Source organism: Stegodyphus dumicola, chromosome 8 (assembly GCF_044657685.1).
Source record: "Stegodyphus dumicola isolate Sdum_Otavi_A_Nest chromosome 8, ASM4465768v1".
Classification (NCBI taxonomy): domain Eukaryota; kingdom Metazoa; phylum Arthropoda; class Arachnida; order Araneae; family Eresidae; genus Stegodyphus; species Stegodyphus dumicola.
This window is the reverse complement of record NC_140775.1, coordinates 98,961,605-98,988,649: the sequence shown is the minus strand read 5'-3', so window position 1 is coordinate 98,988,649 and position 27,045 is coordinate 98,961,605. Positions and strand designations below refer to the sequence as shown.

General features: G+C 31.2%; 1 protein-coding gene across 1 annotated transcript in view; it reads right to left on the bottom strand.

Annotated features, from left to right (window-relative positions):
- Window positions 1-27: 27 nt before the first annotated feature.
- Window positions 28-27,045, bottom strand: part of LOC118194549 (magnesium-dependent phosphatase 1-like) — a 32,085-nt gene continuing 5,067 nt past the window's right edge. Inside the window, exons 2-6 of the mRNA XM_035365689.2 lie at window positions 24,229-24,289; window positions 20,223-20,330; window positions 16,008-16,115; window positions 2,029-2,114; window positions 28-1,935 (exon numbers count right to left, since the gene is read on the bottom strand). Coding sequence (XP_035221580.2) covers window positions 1,856-1,935; window positions 2,029-2,114; window positions 16,008-16,115; window positions 20,223-20,330; window positions 24,229-24,289 — 443 coding nt within the window. The 3' untranslated portion in view covers window positions 28-1,855. The remainder of the gene's footprint in view (window positions 1,936-2,028; window positions 2,115-16,007; window positions 16,116-20,222; window positions 20,331-24,228; window positions 24,290-27,045) is intronic.

Genomic DNA, 27,045 nt, shown 5'->3' with positions numbered 1-27,045 from the left:
CATCATATACGATTTAAAAAGCAATACTACTGTCATAAAAATAAATACTTTATTTCACTTCTATAAAAAAAGCACAAGTACAATGGCAATTAAAATAATTTTAAATGTACGAATAATCATCACTTATTTTAATACTAAAAATATTTAACTATTTTTTACTACAATGATAACAGATTATTATTATTAGATATATCAAATAAAAACACATCTAAGTTAGTTATTATATTATATTTAGCAATTCAAAACATTAGAAGCACATAACTTTTATATAGAAATAACAGCAGACAAAAAATATAAACAACATAGAAGGAAAATCTTCATACAAGATATCAATAATCATTATAACGAATATTATAGTTACTTTTAAGCAAATGTAATAAGACCTTTTTTTAAGTACATGTAATGCAAATGATACATATACATGTATACAGACAGCTATAACAACAATATGAAATTTCTATACAGAGCTTATATGACATATTCTGTGTTACCTTTCACAACGTAAATTGCCTGCTTTTACAAACTTCAATTAGTGCTGTTCATGTGAAACAGTTCTTTATAAATGCTTTCACAGAATTGGAATTAAAAATTACTATAATTTACTTTGAAATTTAAAATTGTTTAAAAACTTACTGCAACATGTGCTTCTGCAAAGAAAAAAAAAAACTAGAAACTATACTAGAAAGGAAAGTAAAGTGATTTGCAATTTTTCCTTTGGGTAGAGGTGAATTTATTTTTATACATGAAATAAAAAAATTCACCCATAAAAATTAAAAAGCTAAAGCATTACTCTGTTTCCATGATTAACTGGAATTTGCTCCATATTATTATATTTTCATAGCACACAATAATTCCTAGTGTTCTTCAATACCTTGATTCATATTCCACATAGAAATTATTTGTTGATGAATCGCATATAATATTACACAAAGGAATACTATAAAAGAAATTTTACAAAAATTTTTTAAAAAATCAAAGATAATAGATTCATATATTTTTTTTAATTGTGTTATAACAGATTAAAATATTGAACCAAAACTCGTAATTCTACTTTTTTAAAAGTTTTAAAAGCAAGAAAAAATAATTAATTTTATAATTTTGAATTCAAAAAGAGCAAGTAATTATAAATTTATTCCTATTCATTCAATTAAACAGAAGAGTAAATTTCAGATGAAGAAGAAAACATGAAAATTACCAAACAACAGATTTTATTAGATTCTTGCAAAACTCTATTCAGAACTTTTCTGTGTAAATTATTATTTCAATGTACTAGTGTACTTCAATGTTATTATTTCTGTGTACTATACTAAGTGACAACAATGATCAATTACATTTTGATTTTAAGTTGGATGCAATTTCAATTGAAACGATACACAAAAACAAATTTTAATATTGATTTTTGCTACTTTCATATTGGTTTCTTTTTTTATTTATCGCATTTACAAATTCTTTAAATTAACAAATTTGAGATTTTTCATCATTTATAGAAAACTTTTGGAGTACATTATCATTTTTCTATACACAACTTTAAATTGCAATTTGCTATTTTCGATAATTTTTAGACAATTTAAAGATATTTTAGCTTACAAACACGTAATAAAAAATGGATACTTTTTGATAGCTTTAACTTGATCTAATAATATGAACTTGCTTACCAGTATACCAATATTTCTGTATTACTACAACAAAATTACAAAAGAAAAATAATATATGTGCTGAATATGTAATGAGAATTTGATAAAATACTTAACAGACTTTCATATACCTGCTGCAAAATAAAAAAATACTGCATGGAAATATAATTAGTGTTAAAATGGAAATAAAATGCAGTTTATATTTACAAATACTTTTAACATTATGATGTCTTAAAGGATTTTAAAGCATCTTCAACAATTTTCAGATTGACTCCATCATTTACAAGTATACTTTTTACACCTATATATAAAAAGACAGAGAAAGCGAGAATTACATTTTTATCTATTAGTAAAACAGAGAAATACAAAAATTCTGCTTGCAATATGTATTTACCAATTGCCTTCAAATCCAATATATTTCTCTGCTCATCATCAAAGAAAAGCATTTCAGAATACGGAATGCCAGATTCTTCATGCATTCTACAATTAAAACAAACATATCACAAGAATTTTAAGACTTTAAAAGAATAAATATTTAATCAAACATTTTACGAAACTAGCAAAAAATGTTAGAACAATTCTAAAATATCTGTAACAATTTTTCAGATTAACTCTCACATTGGCATTCATGTATACAACTTATATATTTTTGTCGATATATATCTTTTTATGTGACATACTGATATGCACCCATGATACAAATAATAAAAGGTTAAAGGGTTTAGACTTCAACATTTGCCCAAAATCAATTTTTAAAGTTTTAATATGGCTTATCAATAGAGATGGCCCAAGTTGAATTAGCGAAACATTTTAGAGAATACTGGATGATTTAAATGAATAGACATTTAGACAAGCACGAGAACATTACGTATCTTGTCTGTTTGAAAAGGGGAGGAAATGTAATGTAATTCTATAAAAATATTTAATGTTTTTATTAGCTATATTATGAATTAATTGCATTTATATTTAACTGAATCAGATTCAAAAGTAAAAAAATAATATTCTCAAGAACTGCATTTACTACTTTTAAATAGCTTAGTTTACTCATCAATAGCAGACAGATCACATTTTAAAGATAAATAATTTATTTTTCTGAATGGCAACAGACTTAAATGACAACACATTAAAATGAAACAATGCAAAATTCTGTTTCAAGAATAAAGCCCTCTTGGGCTAACAAAAAAGCAGTATACTTGAATGAAATCAAGCACATGTAGATTCATCACTACATCCTTGATTTCACGTGATGACTCAAGTATGATTCATATTTCATGTTTATCTGTATAAACAATGTCATCAAAGGCAAGGCTATTCTCTCCTCACACTAGGTCATCCTAATGACTATTTTTATCTTAACTGATGGTATTGTTCTGAAACTATTGATTTAGTGTTCACCTTTGAGAAGAATTCGGCAACTTGAAGAATTCAGTGCATTCAAGGAAGATCACACCTTAGCACACTATTTCATCCTGCTGCACTAATACTGGTCATGTAAAAGTCACTGATGCACACTGTTTTTACTGTGCACTGAAGTGGCACTGGATTTAGAGGCTATACACTCATGACATTCCGACTTTGGAAGATATTCACAGATGATAAATTTGGGCATGCATGTACTTGCAATAAACCTGAACCACTATATCATGATTTTAAACATCCAATAAGTAATGATTCCTCTCTGTAGCATTCTTCAAGTCCAAGTATCATTAGCAAGTAGCTGCATGCTACTAAATTACAGGCATACTGATCGTTACAATTATCATTTCACATCATATCAACATCAAAACAGATTGCAATGGTGCTGCGAAAAAACATCATGAAGCCATACTGAACGGCAATGGATAATCATTAGTAATGGATCTTTTTTTGTTTTGGTGCAGATGACACTGCATCCATATATGGAAGCAAGGTGATCAGCACTATAATTAATGTTTCATTGTTCAAGTGTCGCCAATCCAGATCGATGAGTGTCATAATACAGGGTGTGATTTTATATAATGCTCAATCTTCATCACAAGGAATCTGATAATACAATGTTGCATTGATGAAATTCCTCGACCAATCGGTTGACTTGCCATTTATGAATGCCCATACCAGTGCTCTGTTCCAACAGAACAAACTTATTTTACTATCATTTCATAGGTTTGCTAATGCTCTCTGCCTTGGCCAGCTGCATTGTTAGACCTGTCTCTAGTGAATAAAAAGAAAACCTCTTCAGCTACTAGAAGTTGTTCTATCAAGACCTTCCTTGTATCACAAAAATCAGCAAGAACAATAGGACAGAGTTTAACCTGAATTGGATGAGCTAATGCAGGGACGTGAGGCAGAATGCATTAGACCCAATGACTTATTGAAAGTTACAGTGTTTTTAACAGCTGTGTATTAAATGTTTGTATACTGTTCTCATTTTTAATCATTATCAGTGGTGACCAGTAACTTCTTTTCAAATAGCATTTCGGTTTGACACTTCTTTCTGGTTGCAACTTTCTTCCCTGACACGGAAGCTACAGAGATGACAATATATTTTTCACCAATTATATCCTAGGTTCATAACAGATATATCCAAACTGATATTAGATAAGTAAGAAGTATGTTTCAAATTCTTTTTATAATATAAAAGTATGCTTATTTACACAAAAGTGTTACTATTTGAATCAGAGCTATTGTTTCAGTGCATGCATCACATGTGCCTCAAGCCCATAACACAAAATTGAAAGAAAAAAGGATTATTGTGTTTTAACTTGTTCTCATCGCAAAATCCTTATTAACTGCATTTAATCTGTAATTATGCAATGATTCATCGATTTTAGAATCGCATTTAGAATCACAAACTCAAAATGAAATAATTTTTTCCTCTGCCCATTGCTTACTATAGAGGACAGTCAATGCTGCAGAAGGTTTCAAGTTCGGTCGACAAAACACGAGCGATGAGGTATCTATCTATCACCTTTGGATTCCTTCCTATGGAACCGTCTGAAGGAAAAACAAAATTCAAACTTACACGGAATCAATTTTACTTATGTCCTTTTAGAATTTAAAGTTGAATTCTAAAAATGATAAAAAAATAATAAATGCCTCTCCTCAGAAATAAAACATAACTGATTTGTAAACTGCTGCTTATTTTAATTGAAATTGTGATACTTTGCAAAAATACCCTCACCTTTCTTTATTTTTTAAAATTTATTTTTAATATCAAAAAGGCCACATTTTAAAATAAGACATAATACTACTTTGAATTCGCAATGGCTTTAACTAAAAAAACAGTATCAATATACAGTTGAATTCTGCCTACTTTAAAAGTTATCGTCTTCACATCTGCAAGAAGTTTCTTTCAACTAATAAATGCTGTATTTACTAACATGTCTACTTACTTATTTTACTAATTTTTCCTCTTGCAGATGGAAAAAGGAAAAATTGGAGTGATAACATTTTTGAGGAGAAGCTTTAAATGGAGAAAATGGCATATTTAGAAAGCACACAAAAATCCATGCAGTTAATTTACCGCATTCTACATTTCAGTGAAGACAGTTAAAGTTATTAATTTCAAATAACATTCCTTTTTATTAAACCATGTATATTTGTACATATATTTTAGGTTTTGATCATAAATAAAACAATTACTAAAAGGTAAGGAGGGGCAAATACAAATACGGTTTCCATGCATTTGAAATTACAATATATATTTTTTCCATTTTATTTAGTGTTGCAAACTCAGCCGACAGGGGACGATAGCGAGCCCTTGAATTTAAAACTGATTTATTTACTTTTATCTATAAGGCCCGTCTACACAAAGCGATTTTCTCGGCTGACTTTCTGGTAAAGCAACAATTTTAAGGATCTGCGCATGCAACAAAAATCGGTCATGTTCTCTGACATGATTTTAGAACTGGTGTTCACTGCTCACTAGTGTACGATAAAATCAGAGTCTCTAGCATCCACAGCAGTAGCTAAGTTCAAAATTGTAGCTGTAGCTATAAGCAGAAATTTACAGTAAAATAGTCATCCATTATTTTGACTATTTGACAACCCCATAAGCTTTGTTTACAAATCGTAGACAGAGTGACGCTGTAGAGGACAGGAACACTTCCTTTCACAGCGAACGGCTGAGTGAATTCCTGTACTAACGAGAAAATTGTTTCTTATGGACAGGCAAGCTATCTTAGATATTGTTGGCCAGCTGTCTTTAGAATGTAGCTGAATGTGTACGATGTGTCTTATCAAGTGTATTGTCCTCGTTATAATATGTCAATAAAGGATTAAAAAAGGCTAAGTAATTTTCAGTTACTTTCTTTAGAAGCTCAGAAGATCAAGAACCAGGTAAGAGCTATTATTTATATCCAATTTGTTTTATGGTGTCGAAACACGGGAGCTGTAGTAATTTAAAATGGCACAGCCTACTGAATTAGAGAAGTTAAAAAGTAAAATAAATCTATTCAAACTTCTTTAACTAAAATTGTATATAAAATAAATGACACATTAAAGGGGACAATATTCATTATGAAGATTTGGACGATTTAAAATAGCAATTAGAAGAAAAAGCTAATCAAATATATCAGCTAGATTCTATCATAGAAAGCATTATAAGTGATTTAGAAATGCTTGAAGCTGATGTTCTAACTAGCCAGGAATACCACAAAAAAATTACAAGTTGCAGAACGAAACTAGAAATGTACTTTAAGCGTAAATGTGAAAATGAAAGTAAAATTGTTGCACACAATGATTCCTCTAGAATTTCTGATGAAGGGTCAGTGCTGGCACAAGGTTATCTGGCGCCCACCTGCAAAATAGCTAAAGACATGCCTCCCTCCCTTTCAAAAGAATTTTTATAGGAAAATTAAGTTTTGAAAAAAGCATTTGTTGATTTTTTTAATAGTTTATCGAGAATAATTTATTTTTCTGCGTTTCATATTTACAAATTTTTGAAAATATCTTTTGCATCTATCTCTTGACAGATTTAATTTTCAATGGCAAATAACGCTAGATTTATGAGTCTTTCCTGCGATATATTTGGCTGTAAATATTTCTTGATCAATTTTAATTTGGAGAATGATGTTTTGCTACTAGCAACACTAACAGAAATACTAAGTAGTATTCTCAGTATGATCTTCAAGTTCGGGATTGTTTGACACAATTAAGTTCAGAGTTTCGAAAGGGTCACTCATACTGGCTGTAAAAATGTCTTTTGAAGCTACTGTTTTGTCATACAGGTGTTCTGTGTTAATATCTTTATTGTCATCCCACTGTTACAATTTTTCTAATTTACTGTATTTTATTTTCAAATTAGCATTATCGATTTCTGATAAATTACCCAGAAAACAAATTATCACAGTGATTTTTCATTGCATCTTTCATTTAATGATGTCCAAGCAATATCCAAAATTCCAAAAAGATATTTGCCGTAAACTTCTCTTCTGGAGATTGAGGGAATTTGTCAGCATGTTCGTAATCAAAATGACATTTCTTTTTCCTTCATCAGACTTCAAAAGTTTTAAACTGCGGCTCTACATCCACTTTTTCACTAAGTTCTTTATCTTTCTTAAGAATACTTTTGTAATTGATGTCACTTCTATATTTTTCAATTAATGTTTTTAAGTTACTTATTGTCTTTAAGGCTAGTGTAACATGCAAACGCTTTTCTTGCAGTCCTTTGCTGAAGGATTTATTATGTTAAGCAAATCATGCCAAAGTACTGAGGAACAAATCAATTTATAATCTTTGATTTTGGCACACAGACTTCGTGCTTCATTTTGCACTTCTTCTGAAAAGCATTCACCTTTGGAGCACCATTGATTACTCCTACTTGATATCTTAAAGGTCAAATGGTTTCAATTTTGCTTTCCTATCGAGTGTTTGAGAGGGGTTTTAAGGTTAAACAGGAAATGCTTTTCAAAAGAACTGACCATTGAATTAAATAATAATAATAAAACCAACCTAACTGTATCTGCATTCACCTTTGCTGCATCGTTAATCATTATATTTAAACTATGATCGCAACAAGGAACACAAAATGTGCGGGGATTTATTTTTAAGATATTACGAGGGCATTTCGAAATGTAAAGATACACCGTACGCCAGAGGAAAAGAAAAGTTTTGATGAGCAATTTGGCAACACAGGTGTTAACATTGAGCCGTTAGCTTTCTCCTCACGGTCATTCGGCATTTCAACGTTGATTCTGGTTGGAGTAGGTCATGTTTAAAATAACTGCGCCAATTCAAAATCCCACCAAATGCAAAGAGCACTCCGTCATACCCGCCAAATGCGAAGTGCGCTCCGTCATACGTTTTCTTCAAGTAAAAGGTCAAGCGACCATGGGATATTCACAAAGAAATTGTTTCTGTTTATGGGAACATTATGAATCGACAAAATGTAATGAAATGGTGTTGTCATTTCTCTGAAGGTAGGACTGATGTTCATGACGAACAAAGAACAGGTCAGTCTGATGCCCTTCTTTAGAGAACAGAGGAAGCAATTCGTAGGAATAGATGTGTCAGATTGAAAGAATTGCATCAGATCATACTGAAAGTGTCAATGACAACTCTTTATGAAGTTGTGATTGTCAAGTTAGGGTACACGAAATTGTGTGCGCGCTGGGTTCCAACAGGCGGCAACCTTCTGACTGTGGGATACAAAAGCTTGTGCAGCGACTTAACAAATGTTTGGATAACGGGGTTGATTATGTCGAAAAATAATAAATAATCCAGTTAATAAGATGTAACTGATGTTTTCTAAATAAACTTTTTTTTTAAGGAATGCGAGCCATTGTATCTTTACTTTTAGAAATGCCCTCACATGTTGAAGATATTTTTTTTTCCCCTTTCATCTTTGCGCTGTTATCATATCCCTGGCCTCTCATATCATCAAGGGGAATGTTCCACATTTTCAACATTTCCGTTACTGTTTAGGCCGTTACCAGTTGAATTTTCAACTTTAATAAAGCCTAAAAAATGCTCCTTGATTTCTGATGACAAAACATATGATGACATTTACATGTTCAGTTTTGCTAACATCGGGAGTACAATCTAAAATTATATAATAATATTTGGCTTTTCGAAGAGATAGTAAGATTTTCTCTTTTATACTACTGCCAATAATTTGCAGCATTTCATTTTGACTCTTTTTTTTTAGATAATGACTTTCCTGCTGCTACCTTTAGGTCATAATATTCTATGTGAAATTCAATAACTGGGTTGAACTTTGCAAATAATTCCATTAATTCTAAGACGTTTCAGTTTTATTTTTGGTACAGCTCAACACATGAACCTCAAAAGGCTAAATTCTGGCTGCCAAAAAATTTTGTGATCTCATTCAGTCTTCCTAAATACAAATGACCAATGTTTTTGTTTCATTTTTATACACCTCTTGCGTTTGGGAATCAAATGTTTTATTTTTCAAGTTTTTCTCAAGCTCTTTCCATTTTAAGAAATATTTCATATATGCTCTACTAGTCTCATGCCTATGTAAGGCTTTAGATATATTTATCTAATCATTAAAGCCTTTTTACGAGGCTACTACTATCAATCGGTGAAAATATTTTGTAACAGAATTGTTACTTATGGAATATAAGTATAATAGCCATGCACGGAGAACTAAATCTCAGTTTCCATTTTTTCTGTTGTAATATGTATCACTAAATTTAAGTCCATTATTACTTTTCAGATTTTTTTTAATAAGCCCCCATTTCAGACAAAGTCATTCTCACTTTGTCGCTTAGAGTTGGCCACCTTGCAGGATCATCAAAGTCAATACGAGGAAAGGAGTTTTCATTTACGCCAGCCATTTTTGAATAGGCCCCCATTTCAGATATTCTCACTTTGTCGCTTAGAGTTGGCCACCTTGCAGGATCATCAAAATCAATATGAGGAAAGGAGTTTTCATTTATGCCAGCCAGTCTCTTCTATCGAATTATCTGGGTAATCTTTAACTTCCAATTCATTTAATTTCATGCTTGGATCATCATTCCCTTCCTTTGGAGTTTCATCAGTCCTTTCAATAACTTCAGCCAATGTGGGTGATGTTCTTTGGCTGGATGATGTCTATTCTTTTGTAATTGATTTGGATACTGATTCAATGTGTAATGCGTTTACATGCGAAGTAGTCTTCATCTTCTTCATGAAATGAGACATTGCGTCTACCTGCTTCTGAAGGTCAGTATCTTTCTCAGCTTTGCGTTTATGATTCTGCGCATGGGATGGTTTCTTCTTTGTTTTTATATTATCAAAATTTTACACTCAAATTTAAATTTCAAAATTCAATTTTAAATATTAAATATCTACTCTTTCTTTTAAAATAAGCCATGACATCTGCTAAACATAGAATAGAGATGAAAAGTAAAAAAAAAAAAAAAAAGTTGAAGACAATGAAATACTAAAAAAAATAACTTTTGTCATAACTTTTTCGAGCACCTGGTGAAGAATTAGCATCTTTCTAACACACGATAAGGAAAGGTTTGACCCATTTCAGATTTTCTCCAAAAAACGAGAGGGAGGGGGGACAATGCGTACCAGGAATGTAATCGGAAAATTTCAGAGGATGAAAGTGCAAAATGTTTTACTAATATACAAAAAAATATATGTTTACAATTGGCATGCATTCTACTGGGTGTTGTAAACCCAAGCTTAAATGATCAATGTAGACAATTCTGTTCTTAGCTCGAAGAAACTAATCAAATTTTGAAATTTCAACCATTAACGAGAAGGACAAGGTCTTGCCCCTGCTTACGGGTCTAATGGGTAAGCTCCTCAAGCGGCTTTTTACATCCCTTTTGCTCTTTTACAAACATGTGCACGAACACACCAAGATTCTTAATTGAGAGTCGTCTGGTCATTAAACAAATTATATAAACGTTGAGAATTTGGACTTAGACTGATGCTACTCGCTTCCACATGAAAGAGGAAAATAAATCCTCTATAAGACTTTGAATTTTCGTTAATGCAAATCTTGCCCTCCTCTACAACTCCCGTGAAGAAAATAAGAAGTTGGCACTTGTGTTCATTCATACATATGAGGAAATAACAAATTTGTCCCCCCATAGAAAAGGCTAATCTATCTCCCTCCTTCCCAAACTCAGAAAAATTTTCCAGGGAAAAAAAAGCAGTATTTCACTGCACACATTTTAAATAAAATTACAGTACAAAGTCCATAATCTGGATTCGTCGGGACTTTGGCAATTCCAGATTAGGAGTTTTTCCGGATTATAGATCATAAATTTAAATCTGGTAAGATGGCATGCAGAAATTATACTATTAAAAATACGAAACCGTAATTTATGAAATAAAAAGCAATTATGATCTAAAGGGTATCAAATTTTACAAAAAGAAAGCTTAATGTTTGTTTACTTCATTAAACATATCTTTCAATCAATGTGCGCATGAGTAATGCACACGCGTGTAATGTTTGTGCATTCTCTGCACGCATGCGTAAAGTTTGTGGCTTTGAGGTCCGAATTATAGATCATTCCAGATAATGGACATCCAGATTATGGACTTTGTACTGTATAATAAAATTGATTAATAATTAATTGAAAAAGGAGGAGGAGGGCTTTTCCTGGAGGGCTTTTTGAAGCTTATCAAGCGATATGACAAATGTCTCAATGTACTTGGTACCTATGTGGAAAAATAAAGGTATGTCATATCTTTAATGTCTCATTCTATTTTTTGACTTTCATACACAACTCTGACCACAGTCGACAGAGGAAACTTATTTTTCAACTTACCCTCGTAAATATGCAGAAGGAATTTGCAGATATTACATAACACGTGGCTTTCTAGACACATGGAAAATGACCATTATATGGTACTAGGTGCTCAGAAGGTATATTTTAAGTAGTGCACAATGTCTGCGGGTGTAGTCAGTGTATGGTATTAGATTAAACTTGCTCACAGCTTGAATTCCTACGGCTTTTAGAACTTCTTTGTGTGACACTGTACTTAAGGACTGATGGTTGGGTGGCAAAGTATTTGTGTAGGCTGGAGAGGAAAGGTGAGGGGCGCAAACATCCATGGTCCCTGTCCTGTGTAGCATTCAAGGTATATTTATTTTTCTTTCCCGGTAAATATACATTCTTTTGCATTTAAAAAAAAAAAAAACACAAAAAAAACTCTGTGCCGCTGGCTGGTCGGCGCCCCTCTCTTGCTCGACATCCGCCTGCAAAGAAATCCTTGCAGGCCCGCTTCTGCTGGTCCTGTGCAAGGGTAACTATTAATTATCCTAATGTCAAATTACCAAAATTAAAAATTGAACCTTTCAATGGCAAATATGGAAAATGGCAGGGATTTGAGACAGTCTGAAGGTGCAATTCATGAGAATACACAATTATCAAAATTGATAAATTTAACTATTTAAAATCTTTCTTAAAGGTTTCTGCATTAAAATGGTCACAAGGATTGACATTAATGTAAAATAATTACGATTTAGCTGTTGAACTGTTAAAAGAGCGATTTGGTAAAACCGATATTATTGTACATTCACATGTAAACAAACTTTTGGGCTTAACTCCTGTGAAATCATGTTCGAACTTAAAGAAACTGAGACAATGACCATTCAAAGTCTCGAAGCATATGGAATAGAATTAAATAATTGCAATAGAATTCTATTTGCCATTTTAGTAAAATTAATTCCTGAAGATATCGTATTAGAATATAATTTTTCTGTTAACGAAGAAGACTCTTGAAATTGTTCAAAATTACTCCAGTTTCTTAAAAGGGAAATAGAAACAGGTGAGAAAACATTTTGATTTTGCAAGACAGATGAAGCCGATAAAATGAAAATTTTGCAATTCAGGAAATATGAGAATTCTAAATGTCTACCCACAGCAGCGGCATTAAATACTACTACAATTAAAAATGCATGTGTATTTTGTTCTACTGATGAACATACAATCGATAAATGTCCTTTACCTACAAGTGAATGGAAGGCTACTTTATTAAGTCTTGGATATTGTTTTAGTTCTTTAAAAAATCTCATGTTTCTAGATTTTGCCACAATCGAATACGGTACAAGAAGTGTGGTAAAAAAAAACATAGCCATTATATTGTGAGAAGGGATCAGTGACGAAAGGCTTATCGGGAAATGAAATAAACAAAATAAAGATAGATGACGGCAATATAAATCATACATCAAATTATTCTGTTTCAACTCGAGAGGGTTGCAACATATATTTGCAAACAACCATGGGTATGCTAACTAAAGAAAAACAGGAAGTGAAAATTAAATGTTTATTCGATACAGGAAGTGAAAGAACTTTTATTGCTAAACAGATATATTATAAATTAAAGTTGGAAGTGATATGTCAGGAACATTTAAGTACTTTTGTTTTTGGTTCAAAAGCAGAAAAACAATACTGAGTAATCATGTGAAGGTAACTTGAGAAGTGCTATAACTTGAAGGAAGTAATAACTTTAGAAGCTATCGAAACTCTGTGTATTTCCAAAGCTATAGTTAAAGCACCAGGTAGAGAGATTAGTGATTATTTTAAGCAGATGAAAATACAAATGGCTGATGAATTAAATTTCAAAAATTTAAGAATATCTTTGCTAATTGGTTTACACTTTTTTGGGACTATCATTACTGGGAAAATAAAACAAATGCCAGGATCATTAGTAAGAATGGAAACGAAACTTGGATATGTGTTCAACGGATCTAATGCCTCAATCAGATCGGACTCCAGGGAAGTCAGAGTATTGAAAACTTTTGTTCAAAATAAAAAAGTAGAATAAACATAGATTTTAAAGAAGATATTTGATTTAGAAAGTTTGGGAATCACGTGCAATAATAATTTGAAAGATGGTGAGGTTTTAAGGAAATTTGAAAGCTCTATAAAAATGTGTTAATGGTCGCTATTAATTCAGTCTTCCATGGAATGGAAATGTTCAATTTTTATTCGATAACTATGCCATTGCCAAAGGATGTTTTGAATAATTAGTTAATAAATTTAAGATAAATTCTTTCTTAATGAGTACAAGGAAATCATTTTGAAGCATGTTGTAGAAGGAATAGTCAAAAAGTTGTTTCCAGTATGTCTGAAAGTAAAATTAAAGTTTATATACCTCACCAAGCAGTAGTTCATAAAGATAAATTAACTAAAAAAATGAGAATTGTTTTTGATGCATTTTCTAGTGTAATAAACACCATTTCCCTTAACGACAGCCAGATTTGTTGGTCTTATTTCTGCAAATCAGATTGAACAGGATCACCTTGACAGCTGATATTGAAAGTGATAGCATTAGCACTGGAAGACAGAGATGTGTCAGATTTCTGTGGATTAAAGATGATACGAACATGGAACCAGAAGTGCTGAGAATGACATGGGTTATTTTGGACTAAGGCCGTCAAGTCCATTTTTGCCAGGTGCAAATTGAAACATCACGTAAGTAAGTATGAAAAAGACTGCCCAATTGTGTTCCAAATCCTAAGTAACAAATTATATGTTGATGACCTTATCCATAGTTTGCAAGAAACTGCCTTTGAAGTACATTGGCAAGTGAAGTTTGTTTTAGGAGAAGCTGGATCACGGGATTTGAACCTCGGATCGAACTACCAGTGTTCAACAACTTTACCGCTCGGCCGCTGGTGGGCTTGAAACAACTGAACTAGATTACTTAGGACCATTATATATTAAAGATCGAGATATTATGAAGACCTATGTACTGCTCTTTACCTGCACCATAACTAGAGCGGTAGATTTGAAACTGACTCTTGACTTAACATCTCAGTCATTTCTACAAGCCTTTAGAAAATTTGTTGGAAGTGTGATCTATAGTGATAATCCAAAGACATTCACTCCACAAGGCAAACTGAGAACTGAATCTGCTGTAGAAAATCATGAGAGGGGAAGAAGTGCAAATTTGGGAAGTTATCTATCACATGGAAATTTATTTTCGAAAGAGCCGCCTGGTGGGGTGGTTTTTGGGAACGCTTAGTAAGGTCAGTTAAGATGTCTCTGAAGAGAATCTTAGGAAGAACATCAGTTTAATTTCAAGAACTGGAAATTATATTGATAGAGACAGAGGCTGTTATCAACTCTAAGCCTCTCACTTATGTTTTCAGCAAACCAAATGAACCAGAACCCCATTTCTTAATTGCACGCTGATTAACTTTCCCTCAAGCGATTAATGGAATTAAAAGAATTCCTTCCTCTGAATCTCAACTTTTGAAGATGAGAAGATACCAAGAAAATGTACTTAATCGAATTTGTAAAAGATGGAAGACGTTAGTTCACCAATCATAATCAGTAAACCGGCCCACAGAACTTCCAAGAGAACACTGTGGTTTTGATAAAAGATGACAGTGCACCTAGACTTGTATAGTGAATGGGTATTGTGACAAAATTACATTCTGGATGTGATGGTCATGTCCATGCATGCACCATGAGACTTTCGAATGGAACTCTCATTGGGAGACCTGTGCAACTATGTCCTCTGGAACTCTCAAGTCAACATTTAATGAACATTTGCATCTCCTGACGAACTGTTGCAAACTCAGCCAAAAGGGGGCGATAGTGAACCCTTGAATTTAAAACTGATTTATTTACTTTTATCTTTAGAATGTAGCTAGATGTGCAAGATGTGTTTTATCAAGTGAATTGTCCTCATTATAATGTGTCAATAAAGGATTAAAAGCCAAGTAATTTCCAGTTACTCTTTTTAGAAGCCCTGGAGATCAAGAACGAGGTAAGAGCTTTATTAATTATATCAGATTTGTTTTAATTGGTACATTACTTTACTTTCATTTAATTCTTGTGCATAAAATGTATTTAAGTTGTATAAAATTATGTTTATTATTAAGTTCATGAAAATTATAACATAAAAAGCACATTTACTGAAGTTAAATTATATATTACTTTTGCTTAATATTGCACATAATTTAAAGATGGGAAAAATATCTTAACTATATTAAAGTTATAATTACGGATCCTACCTCTACGAATGACTAACAGAAATAATGAAAAATATTTTATAACTAGACAATTTCTTTCATACAAAGAATAAGAGCAATTGACCATATAAAGAAGAACCTGTCTTCTGCCAACATTCATGCTAATGAAAATTATAATTAACAATTTTATTACACTATCAGTTCAAGATTATTATTTTATTAATGAAATTTACTATTCAGACATAAGCTATTTTAAGATCATTATTTGGAATTTAAGCAACATTGCTAAGAGATGACAGAACTTCATTTATCTGAAAACAAATCCTAGTTTAGAAAAAATGTCAATATAATTATTAAGCCTGGTAATTCTCTTATTCGCATAACACACAAGAAAAGAAAAAGCAATGGCTTGGTAGAAAAAAAAAAGTTCCCAGAAAAACCAATGGACTTTTAAAAGATTTGTTTTAGTTCAATTTTTAAAGAAATCAAAAATAACTTACCTTCGAAAATGTGTTGTTTTCCTGCCAGGATAAATTTCTGTATATGTAAAATACTTATTCCAGTCAAATAACTTTAATAATTTCCTGGCTCCTTCAGGCCAATCAGTCCTGAAATACATTCATTATAAAACAATTTTTTTCATAAACAATATTACTAAAAATTACTGATATATAATAATCAAACTATCAAAAATATTAACTCTTTTGAAAAGTTATTCAACATATACAAAAATCTATTAAGGTGTTCTAATATTAGTTTTCTGATAACCATTTCTTTTGAAAAGTTATTCAACATATACAAAAATCTATTAAGGTGTTCTAATATTAGTTTTCTGATAACCATTTAATTAAATAAGAGGAAAAACTGATAACAAACAAACGTTTCATTTACACTCCACATTGCACAAAAAATAAACATTTAAGTATAATTAAATATGATTTCAAAATAGCTACAGAAACATACAGTATTTGAAATAGAATTATATCCCTACTATATATCCTTCACATCAAACTTTGCAGATCATTAAATTTTGTAACAATGCACCACTATAGATTAAAATATTGATCTCTTTTTTAATCACTACAAAAACAGAAATCTTTGGCTAGAAATTAAATATGATTTTGAAGGTACAATAATGAGAAGGTCACAGGAAAGATAGAAATCATGAAAATAGGAAGCTGCTTTTCATATTCAAGAAAATAAAAAGACACTCAAGATTATGTTGGTAGCAAAAATCTTGATAATGTTTTTAATTTTATTTAAAAAATTTGTCAAATTCTTTCAATTTGAAACTTAATAAAGGAAAGAAAAAATATTTACCATTTTTGGGGGCGCTTGTAAATTTTGATTCCCCGTCATAAATGCTTCATTATTTCATATTTTAAATTTTATAATTGCTACATGTTATCTTATTAGATTTAAACTAATGCTCTAATATCCTGAAAAATTTCAAATCTGGAATCACCAAAGTCCAAGTATTGGACTTTGTAATGTATACAGTAATGCAATTCTCACTAGGATTACAGTCGGGTTTTTCAAAACTGTAGCCCAACAGCTTTGTAAACAAAGCAGTTGGATTGTAAATTTTAAAATTTATATTTAATATTGCTTAAAGTAATATATTTTCATAAACATATACGATCCACTTTTTAAATATTCACTCTTAGAATGCTTATTAACTGTTCTGATTTTTTTGCAATCATTTGTCTACATCCCATACTTTTATCTTACTCAATAATTGAAATTTGCTTAGAACAAAGAACAACTACTTTTGGTATACATTATAAATTCCGGACTCGTTGGGACTTTGATTCCGGATTTGGGATTTTTCCAGCTATTACACCATTAGGTACTTTTCCGTTTCGCCGGCAAAAAAACCAAGCAGACTTTGTTCGTGACAACATACAGTATACTCATAAAAAAAAGTTAACAAATGTTAATTCTAAGAATTTGTTATTTTGAAGGCATAAACATTTTAATATGGTTTAAAATTTTGTAAAAAGCCAATAAATTTGTAAAAAGACATTAATTTAAGAATTTACTACGCTATCATGGTTCAACATCCTGATTCGGCGGTTCGTATCACGTGACCCCAAGTGACCTCATCTCACGTAAACTACGCTACAAAAATTCTAATTCTCTCAGTAATTATCTACATTAATTTCAAGTTAAATCTTAATTTGGAATACAAGTTTAAATGCAAGTTATTTCAATTCGTACAAATAGCTTACTCAGAAATTATGTAAAACCGCAGTGCTTTACTTCGCTAGTGCATTCTCATTAAAATTCTAATTCTAATTTAACATTTGATTTTGCCTTTCCTATATTTTCGCCTTCGGGTGAGCAGTGTGATTGCATTCTAATTGACTTAATTACCGCGAATTGTCTTAGGGCATAAAATTTGCATAATTCTACATAATTGTATGCCAGTATTGAAAAAAACAATCAAGGCATAAAATTTAACTACCTTGCAAAAATTCTACATAATTGTATGCCAGTATTGAAAAAAACAATCAATCGGATAAGAAATGGCTGCGACTTGTTTTGAAAATGAGGCTTAAAAGTTAACAGCTAAGATATTCCGTTTGGCATCAGTTGTATTATTATTGGCGACTTTTATCGTTTGCGCCGGCAAAACGGAAAAGTAATGACCATTAGTTTAAATCTAGTAAGATGGTATGTAGTAATTATAAAATTAAAAATATGAAATCATGATTTATGAAATAAAAGTATTAATGATCTACAGGGTATCAAAATTTACAATAAAAAAAGCTTAATATTTATTTGTTTACCTTATTAAACATTTCTTTCAATATAAGTTGTTTAAGTTGCTTCATTTTTTGCACTAACACTTTCTCTTTAATTCTGTAGACAGATATAATCTTATTAATAAGTTGTTTAAGTTACTTCATTTTTTGCACTAACACTTTCTCATTAATTCTGTAGACAGATATAATCTTATTAAACATTTCTTTCAATTTAAGTTGCTTTTTTTTGCACTAACACTTTCTCTTTAATTCTCTGTAGACAGACATAATCTCTTGTTTAGTTACTTTGTTGAAGTCCTGTAACTGCTGTTTCAAGAATTCCGATTAACTTGTAAATCGAAATTTTCTCATTTTCAGTAACTTCTCTGTCACTTTCTTCACTATCGTTAGCACTATTTTCTGCATCTAGATTTTGCCATTCATTATTTGATTGATGATTGAGAAGCATTGTCATCACAATGAAAAACTTCTTTTATAGCATCTTCATTTATTACCTCTTCTCCATATTTCTTTACAAAATCCATTAATTGGAAAATTTCACCGTTGTTTTGCGATATCCGAAAACCTTTAAAATTAGCGGCTATCGTCATCAAATTTAGCTTTCCTTCACTACATTTTTGGCTGGGCATCATGAGCTTGGCGACTAATGACAAGTTGTTCTGTTAAATTTTATCTTGTTTCTATCGCACACTGAGACAATTAAGCCTGAATTTTATTAGTTTAGTTATTTATTATAATTATGTCTACTTCTTGCACATGCTTAAGGCTTATCAGGGTTCCGAATAAATAAATTTCCACAAATACTTAAGCCTTATTGAGGGCCCGCGCTAGATATCTTCTTGCCTGATGCAGTCTCTGTGGGTCCTAAATTCTAGGACTCCTTGTGACCTATGGGCCCTGGTGCTGGTTCTGGTTTATGTGAATAACAAATCAGTTATTCTTAATTCAAATAGCCCTAAATGTAATCTTTGGGTCTATGAGTATCATCAACAAAATTTTTTTTAGCATATGTAAAGAAATTTTTGGTAAATTTTTCCTCATCAACATTTTTAGTGCATTTAACTTAAATCTGTAATCATCGCCAAGCATAATGTCAACATAAAATGTTACCATACTCCTTTATTATTCAATTACTTACATAAAAATAGGTGTTTATGCATTGCTACATGAGTCATTACTCAAGCTGTCATGTTTTAATAAACATACAGTGATGAAAGGAAAGTATAATAAATAAAGATTCACCCGGTTGGCACCAGATCAACGATGTATCTATGTGGAATGTTTCGGTTTGAAATGTGTGGCCAAAGCAGATACGCAGCAATGGAGCCAAATTAGTGACCGTAAAAATTTCTGCTAAAATGATTGTTTCTTCAATTACAAGGTATTTTATTTAGTGTCGAAGTGAAATTAATAATCGGGGCTCTCCAGATGTTTTATTATGCATGGAGGGGGAATCAAATGCACATGCGTAAAGCCTGCGAGAAAAGTGTTGGTAGTGGTTTTGAGGTCTGGATTTTAGATCATTCCTGATAATGGACGTCAGGATTTCGGACTTTGTACTGTACAATAGACTCCAAGTTTATCAACTTCTATCAAAGATGAATAAATAAATGCACACTTAATCTAAACTTACATTTACTTGTAGTTCAGATTAAAAAATATGTGTTCTTGTTGAATAAGAAAATTTATTAATCATGTATTTTAAGCTAAAAAATTAATAATCTGGATCTTTAAAATTTTCAGTTCTTATTTTGATGCAAAATTCAGTCACAGTTAACAACCATTAATTGAAGTATAAATTAAAGGCATTATTTTTTAAACAAAGTAATACATTAGTTGTAAACATACTTTTAACAATTTCCAAAAATTAATAAATTTGTTAAAACTATCTAAAAAATAAACTAGTATAAATTTTAAGTCCAATAATGTGGAGACTTAAATACAGACCTAGATGCTACACCAAGGATATAACCCTCTTGTTTCAACTTCTCTAAAACTTCAGGCACTTCAGGGTAATATTTGATTTTTTTCCCACAACCATCAATAACACTATTGCTAAATGATAATAAATAGTTTATAATAATTCGAATTCAAAATATACATCATAATTTCAAAATAAATAACTGGTTATAATAATACAAATTCAAAATATATATCATAATTTCAAAATAAAATATTATAACTGATCTTCATATAGTTATTCCTTCATCAGGAACCATTCAAACTATGGTACTGTTGTCTTTATTACCATAGGATTAAGGCTAAAAGTCATCAAGTCTATAGCCAGTCAGTGAAGATAAAATTGTGCATTCATAATGTGCAGAAAAACTGCTGATTGAATGTAGTTTCATGTTTGCTTCTCTATGATTGGTCAGTTCTTAAAACTAACTTGGCTTGAGGAATATACTAATTTTTGTGACATAGCAAGGTCTGGTTGCCTATATCAGCTTGTTTTTTATCATATTTGAACGAAGCCTTATATAAAAAGAGAAAAAAATGAAAATTAATCATCTCTGAGAGACTTCATTTTTATTCAAAAGGCAGTGATTAAGTTATAATTTAATAGTTAACAGGTATTAAATGTTGTAGGTAAATAGAAGAGATGATTACGAACAGTTAAACTTAATCTATTATTAAGAAATAAACTGCATAACAACACATGTGCTGGATTAACGGAACAAAACTTTCTTGGCTACTCAGTTTCTGAGTCCGTAACATCAAATATACTGATTGAAAAAATATGGCCAAAATTACATTCAGTTCTTTTTAAACATGAATGATATTTTAATGAAAACATGTTATCTAAGACTAAAGTACTCATACTAGTTGTGATTGTTTGCCAGCTTCTGTACTATGGTCGCTACTAATCGAAAAAACTTCAGTCCTAGAACTTTGTACGTGTACTACAAACATCTGGAATTTGTAATAAAAAAGAAGGGGGCTACTGTATGCTGCAGAGGCTAAAAATAATGGTAAGGATTGAGTTTTATATATAGCAGAACTCATTCATATGAGTATAGTTAATTAAGATTATAGCAAAAATAAGCACGAAGATTTATGTGTTTAATGAAAATGAAAAGACTATCTCAGGAGATGCAAGTCTCTTCACTTGTTTCGGGAACATACTATATCCTGAATAAGAACAGTTAACTTACTGAAGCTCTGTTTCAGATTGTGTGGAATAGACGACACAAGCAGGAAGGATATACGAAACTCTTTATTCTCTATTACTTTACATGTACTCCCGAACTTTGGGATACAGATTCGGGATACCTTCTTAAATTGTGGTCTGAACGTAAAAAATATAAAACTACTAAGTAAAACTCTAACTAAAAGCTAACTTTGAATTAGTATACAAATGCCTAGCACTAAGACTGACCTTTATTTAAAAGGGTACGTATGTAGTATGCCATGCTGCTGAAACTACAATACGTTTTCAAATATCAAGAGGGCTAAATTTCTGGTCTTAAAGGCAAACAGCAACCGAGTGAAAAACTCGTAAGACTGCAGTGGCAAGCGGCTCACTTCCTAAATCTCCTTCTCTCTCTCCCTCTTGGCAAAAAGACACAAATACTTGGGCATTAGCAAGACAATTTGCATAGCCAAGTTAAAGCATTTAATTCTGGCCGATAGTAGAAAATAAGAAGTGATAGCATAGTTTTAAAATAAAAATAAATGTTAGTAAAACTTAGAATCCTTACAACTATTCTAACAAAAACAAAAATTTTGATTCTTAAACTAGGCTTACTATCCAATTAATTACATTAGGGTTCTCATGCCTAAAAAGTGAACAAAAGAAACATTTCAATAAAATACATAGAAGTTTTGTCCTGATATCAAAACTGATTTTTTTTTCCTTTCCTGGTATGAAAACAGATTTTTCCCCCCTTACATATACAATCTAAATATTTGAATAGAACTTTTAACCAAACAATAAGTAGGAAGCACTTTTCTCTCTTTAAATATTTGAATAGAACCTTTAACCAAACAATAAGTAGGAAGCACTTTTCTCTCTTTACCATATGCAAATTTGGTACTATTCGGTTTTGAGGACCGTAAAAAATCGCCAATCTATTGTTGACGACAGTGCTGCCAAAAATAATTGCGGCAACCCTAACGCAAGAAAGGAAGTACAGTAGTAAATAACTATCTAAAGATTATTGTTTTAATTTAGATGAAAGGTTAACATCATATAATACTTTTTTTATTATTATACTTTATATAAAAAAGGCTAAAGATGATTGAATGGAAGCATAAGAGTAATTATTTCAGATCATTATTATAATTTATATAAAAATTGCTAAACATAACTAAATGGATGCCTGCATACCTATTTCACTACTGAGTTACCATTAAAGCATAATTTCCATCTCGCTGGTTATTAAAACATAATTTTCTACAATGATTGATGCCTTTTCTTTGAAAAAATTCTCTGTAAAGTGCAGAACTGCCCACTTATTTGTTTGCCGCTTTTTACAAGGGTAAAAACAATTGCATTTTGTCAATTTTATTTTATTTTTCAAGTGAAAATAGGTCGATGTGTACATAGATAAAGTCAAGGGTGTGTGCACAATGCCATTTTTGTGCAATTCTGGATTTTTTTTTAAAAGTGAAAATAGATCGATGTGTACATGGATACCAAGTATGTGCAATTCTTAAAAATGCGTCAAGCAGTGGGTGGATTCTGCACTTTACCCATAATTCTATTGCAGACTTTTCGTCATCGGCAATTCTCAAATTGTGAAATCCATAGGATATCAAAAAAGCATTTAAAAATTAAACTAGTATTTTAATGCCGTCTTAAGAAATATAGAACTACATAAACTTACACAATCTGAAATCAGTGCTTACGTTAGATTTTGCACGCTGTTAAATGGGAGTGTTTGCTAGATTTGCCGCTTTTGCGCATACATTTTCGCAGCACTTTTTTTTACGGTCCACAAAACAGAATAGTACCATTACTTTTTATTTTGCATATCATTAATCATTTTCAAATTATATCATATTTCACTTTGGAATAAAGAGTTTAATGTTTCATCGTACAAATGAAAACATGTGGAGTAGACCTACCTTTTATCATTTTTGTGCTTATTGGAAATATATTAGCACAAAACACATTAAATAGGCAAGTACTTGAGGTCAGACAGTTGTCATACCGACAGCTAATGAGTAAAGTGTCATGAAATGGCATTAAAACTGTGTGCGTGCTCCAAAGTGATTTAACATTAGCTCTTCATACTGCTTCCCTTCATAGTTTAAATTGGGAATTAATGCATCAATCTATTTTATTTCACATTATTCCATGTACTGTAAGAACATTTTCATAAAGATGAACTAAGATACAACATTAAAAGTTACACTAATTTCACTTACAAGAATCATGAGAAAATTTTAATTTTTTACAACCTACTGCCAGTAGTTAATGACATATTCTCCAAGCAGTTAGGGAAACAGGTGAAAGCCAGCTAGTCTTTCCTAGCATAAAGCCAGTAACACTCAAGCTGCTCCCATTTCTGCCAAAACATGACTTGAATGTTGCGTGATTTCAAAAGAAGTAAAATTATGTTCCTTTCAATGCTTTTTAAAAATATGCTTTAAAGTGCTAATACATAAAATATTAAGGGCCCTGGAATCCACTGATACCACACCATTGTCAGAGTTCTATGGTTAATTAATATATCAAAATTTTTATGTAACACTGATATGATTAAAATTCTACACTTTGATAGAATGTACACCTTCTTCATGTGATTCATGTTTTTTAACATTTTTTATTAATTCAGATATTCCAAGTAATTTCTACTACAAGCAAATTATTAAATATCTGGCCTCAACTATATTTTATTTAAATACTGAAATTTTCAGTTTACAAAACATATAAAAGTAATATTTTTTGCTTATCTTGTTCTATTCCTTTTAACTGAAATTTTTCAATAAATATAAAAAATCTTACTTTTCTTTCTTAAAAGGACTTGTTAAATTAGTATCAACCCAAAATGGCCATAATGTGTAATCTATAAAAAAAAAAAATTTTTTTTGTGTTAAAAAATAATGAATAATGAAACAATGTGCATTAATGGAAATATACGATACTAATCATAGTTCAGTTAGTCATTTAAGTTATTTTGGCTTTTTAGTATACTTAATAGTTTGTAATTAAACTCTCTGAAACCTTCATACAATTATAATTAAAATTTAATTAATGTAAATATTTCTTGTTCTTTTAAAAATAAAGAATTATTCTAGTCACAGCAACAGTTAAATTTCGCTGCATCCTGCTTCAGTTTGATATTTACGAAAAAAAGAAAAGATTTCCATTATGCAAGTGCTACTAATTTATTTTTAAAACTGACTGGCAGTATAACCCCATAATCAGCCTATATGTACCACTTTTATCAACTTTTTATAGTTTTTAGAATGTTGGGAAAAGTTGGAAGGGGCATGCAACTTTTTTTTTTTTTCCAGATAGCGACATTCTTCCGAAAATGGTTGGCCACCCTTGCAATACAAACAGAAATAACATTTTCTTACCCACAAAGTAACTTAGTGTTAATACAGTAGTGACAGGATAATAGAACTATTACATGTGGCCAATGAATTCTTAAAATGTAATTATTACTGGGAGAGAGGACATTTTTACTTCTTTTAATTAGTTAAATTTATGTTGGCTTAAAAAAGTATATAAACTTCATTGCACAATTCTGATATTAATGAAAGTGGAAAACTGCGCTTCTTTCTCACAAAACATAATCTCTTTAAATACTTACGTATTATCCCATTGACTGAAACTTTTGCAAGCTTGATGTAAACTCACTTCTGTATTTTATGTGAAGTTACCTATTATCCCATTGACTGACACTTTTGCAAGCTTAATGTAAAAACTCACTTGTAACATCTGCGTTTTATACGAAATTACCCAGACTGATTATTGATTAGCCATCTCTTTTGTGCTTATAAAAAAGGATATAAATTAACTGCAATTGTTTATTTTATCCTTTCACTTTGGAAAAAAAAAAAGCTTAAAAATTTGGGACAGTAGATTATTTTTCAAGTTATGAGATCCTACTTTAAAAAAAAGCGTGTATTTAGTACAATATGATGAGCTGAACATGGCCTATAAAATAGTACAATGTGTGTTCAAATACCGATTGCTTATTAAATAAAGTTGCATCAATTCCTTCAGAATTCACAAGGTACAACTGATATAAGTTTGGCAGAATCTCCTCCCCTTTTATGGTTCGATGGTAACTAATTTTCATTTTCGACAGGATAATACACAAGTACTTCTACATATTTTCAGTACAAAGTGAATCAAGCCGGTTTTAATTTGGTCATACACAGTTTTGGAAACTAAAGATTGTTTCAAAGCCAAGTATTTGAACTACTGACAGTGCACAGTAATCAGAATCTATTTCAGAACAATTTGGATCTGTGAATCTTTTTTTATTAATGGCTAATACTACCAACAAAACTTTAGAAGTTAAACTCAAATATTAAATGAGCATAAATTTAATATAATAATAGACAGCAATATGATATTTTTTTATTTTACTAGCAAAAGATCACACTCGGAGGGTGGGGTAAGATTTGTTTATAGCAAAGTACATAAAACCATCTTTCTAAAGGGAGATATGCTTTTACAAAGGACCTTTAAGGTGCTTTCAGACGTGGGCGTAAAGCGCATAGAGGCATAGTCATAAGGGCATAAAATAAGGGAGACCCGTTCACACCTGCGAGAACAAGTTGTAAGCCATGGCCAATGAGAGAAGCTAAATTTGCGCCATGCGTGGAATGTCTACAACTTTCCCGCGCTGTTCTCCCGCTCGATTGATTTCCCGCGTTCGCTCTGCTTGTTTTTTTTGTTGTGTCATGGGTTTTTCAGCTCGCCACAAAGTTTTACTGGCTCAACAGAATGATCTTTTATCTGCCCTTCTCATTAGCCAAGAGGCAACGGAAGAAGGTAGAAAAAGAAAAATAATGAAATGGTCTAGAGATATTTTTTTGAAAGACCAATACTTGGTTGGCACATATCTTTCTGTACATAACAGTATGGAATATTTCTGCATTGTACTGTAGTACTATCTATACTATAAACATGCATATTTATATAAAACCTTCTTCAATTTTTATATATAATTTGTCTTAAGAGAAATGCGACATTCAAAATATGCCTAATTAAAAAAAAAATCTTGAGGATAACTAACAGATAGCCTGTATATATTTTTCCATTTTGCAGGTGTGAAAGCAGTTAAGCTAAAAACAGTACTACTTACCATACATTATTTTTTTTTTAATTTTCAACATACATTATTTTTTTTTTTTTTAAATTTTCAATCAAAAGGAACATGTTTCTGTGACAGTGAAAAATGTGTGCTTAGCACTCCTTATTCACTGTCCCTGTCGATCACTATAGTAGTTTGCTGCACTACCAGTATCAATTATCACTTGTACTAGTATTCCACAACTGGTCACAATGACCAGCAAACACAACTAGTACAATACTAGGAAACTTCACCCAACAATGTATTTTACGCTCATTCATTAAATACATTTTGCTGTCTTGCCAGCTGTTTGTATACATCTATTTTTAATAATTTGCATGTATAAGCCACACCCCTGAATTTAATTTCAAGATACGCTGTCATTTCTATTTACGACCAAATCTCAAAAGTAAGTTCACGTTGACAAATTTTAGATACCCAAGTCTTCAAATACATCAAAATTATAAACATTCATACCTTATCCAGGAATTTCTACCAGAGAAATAGCA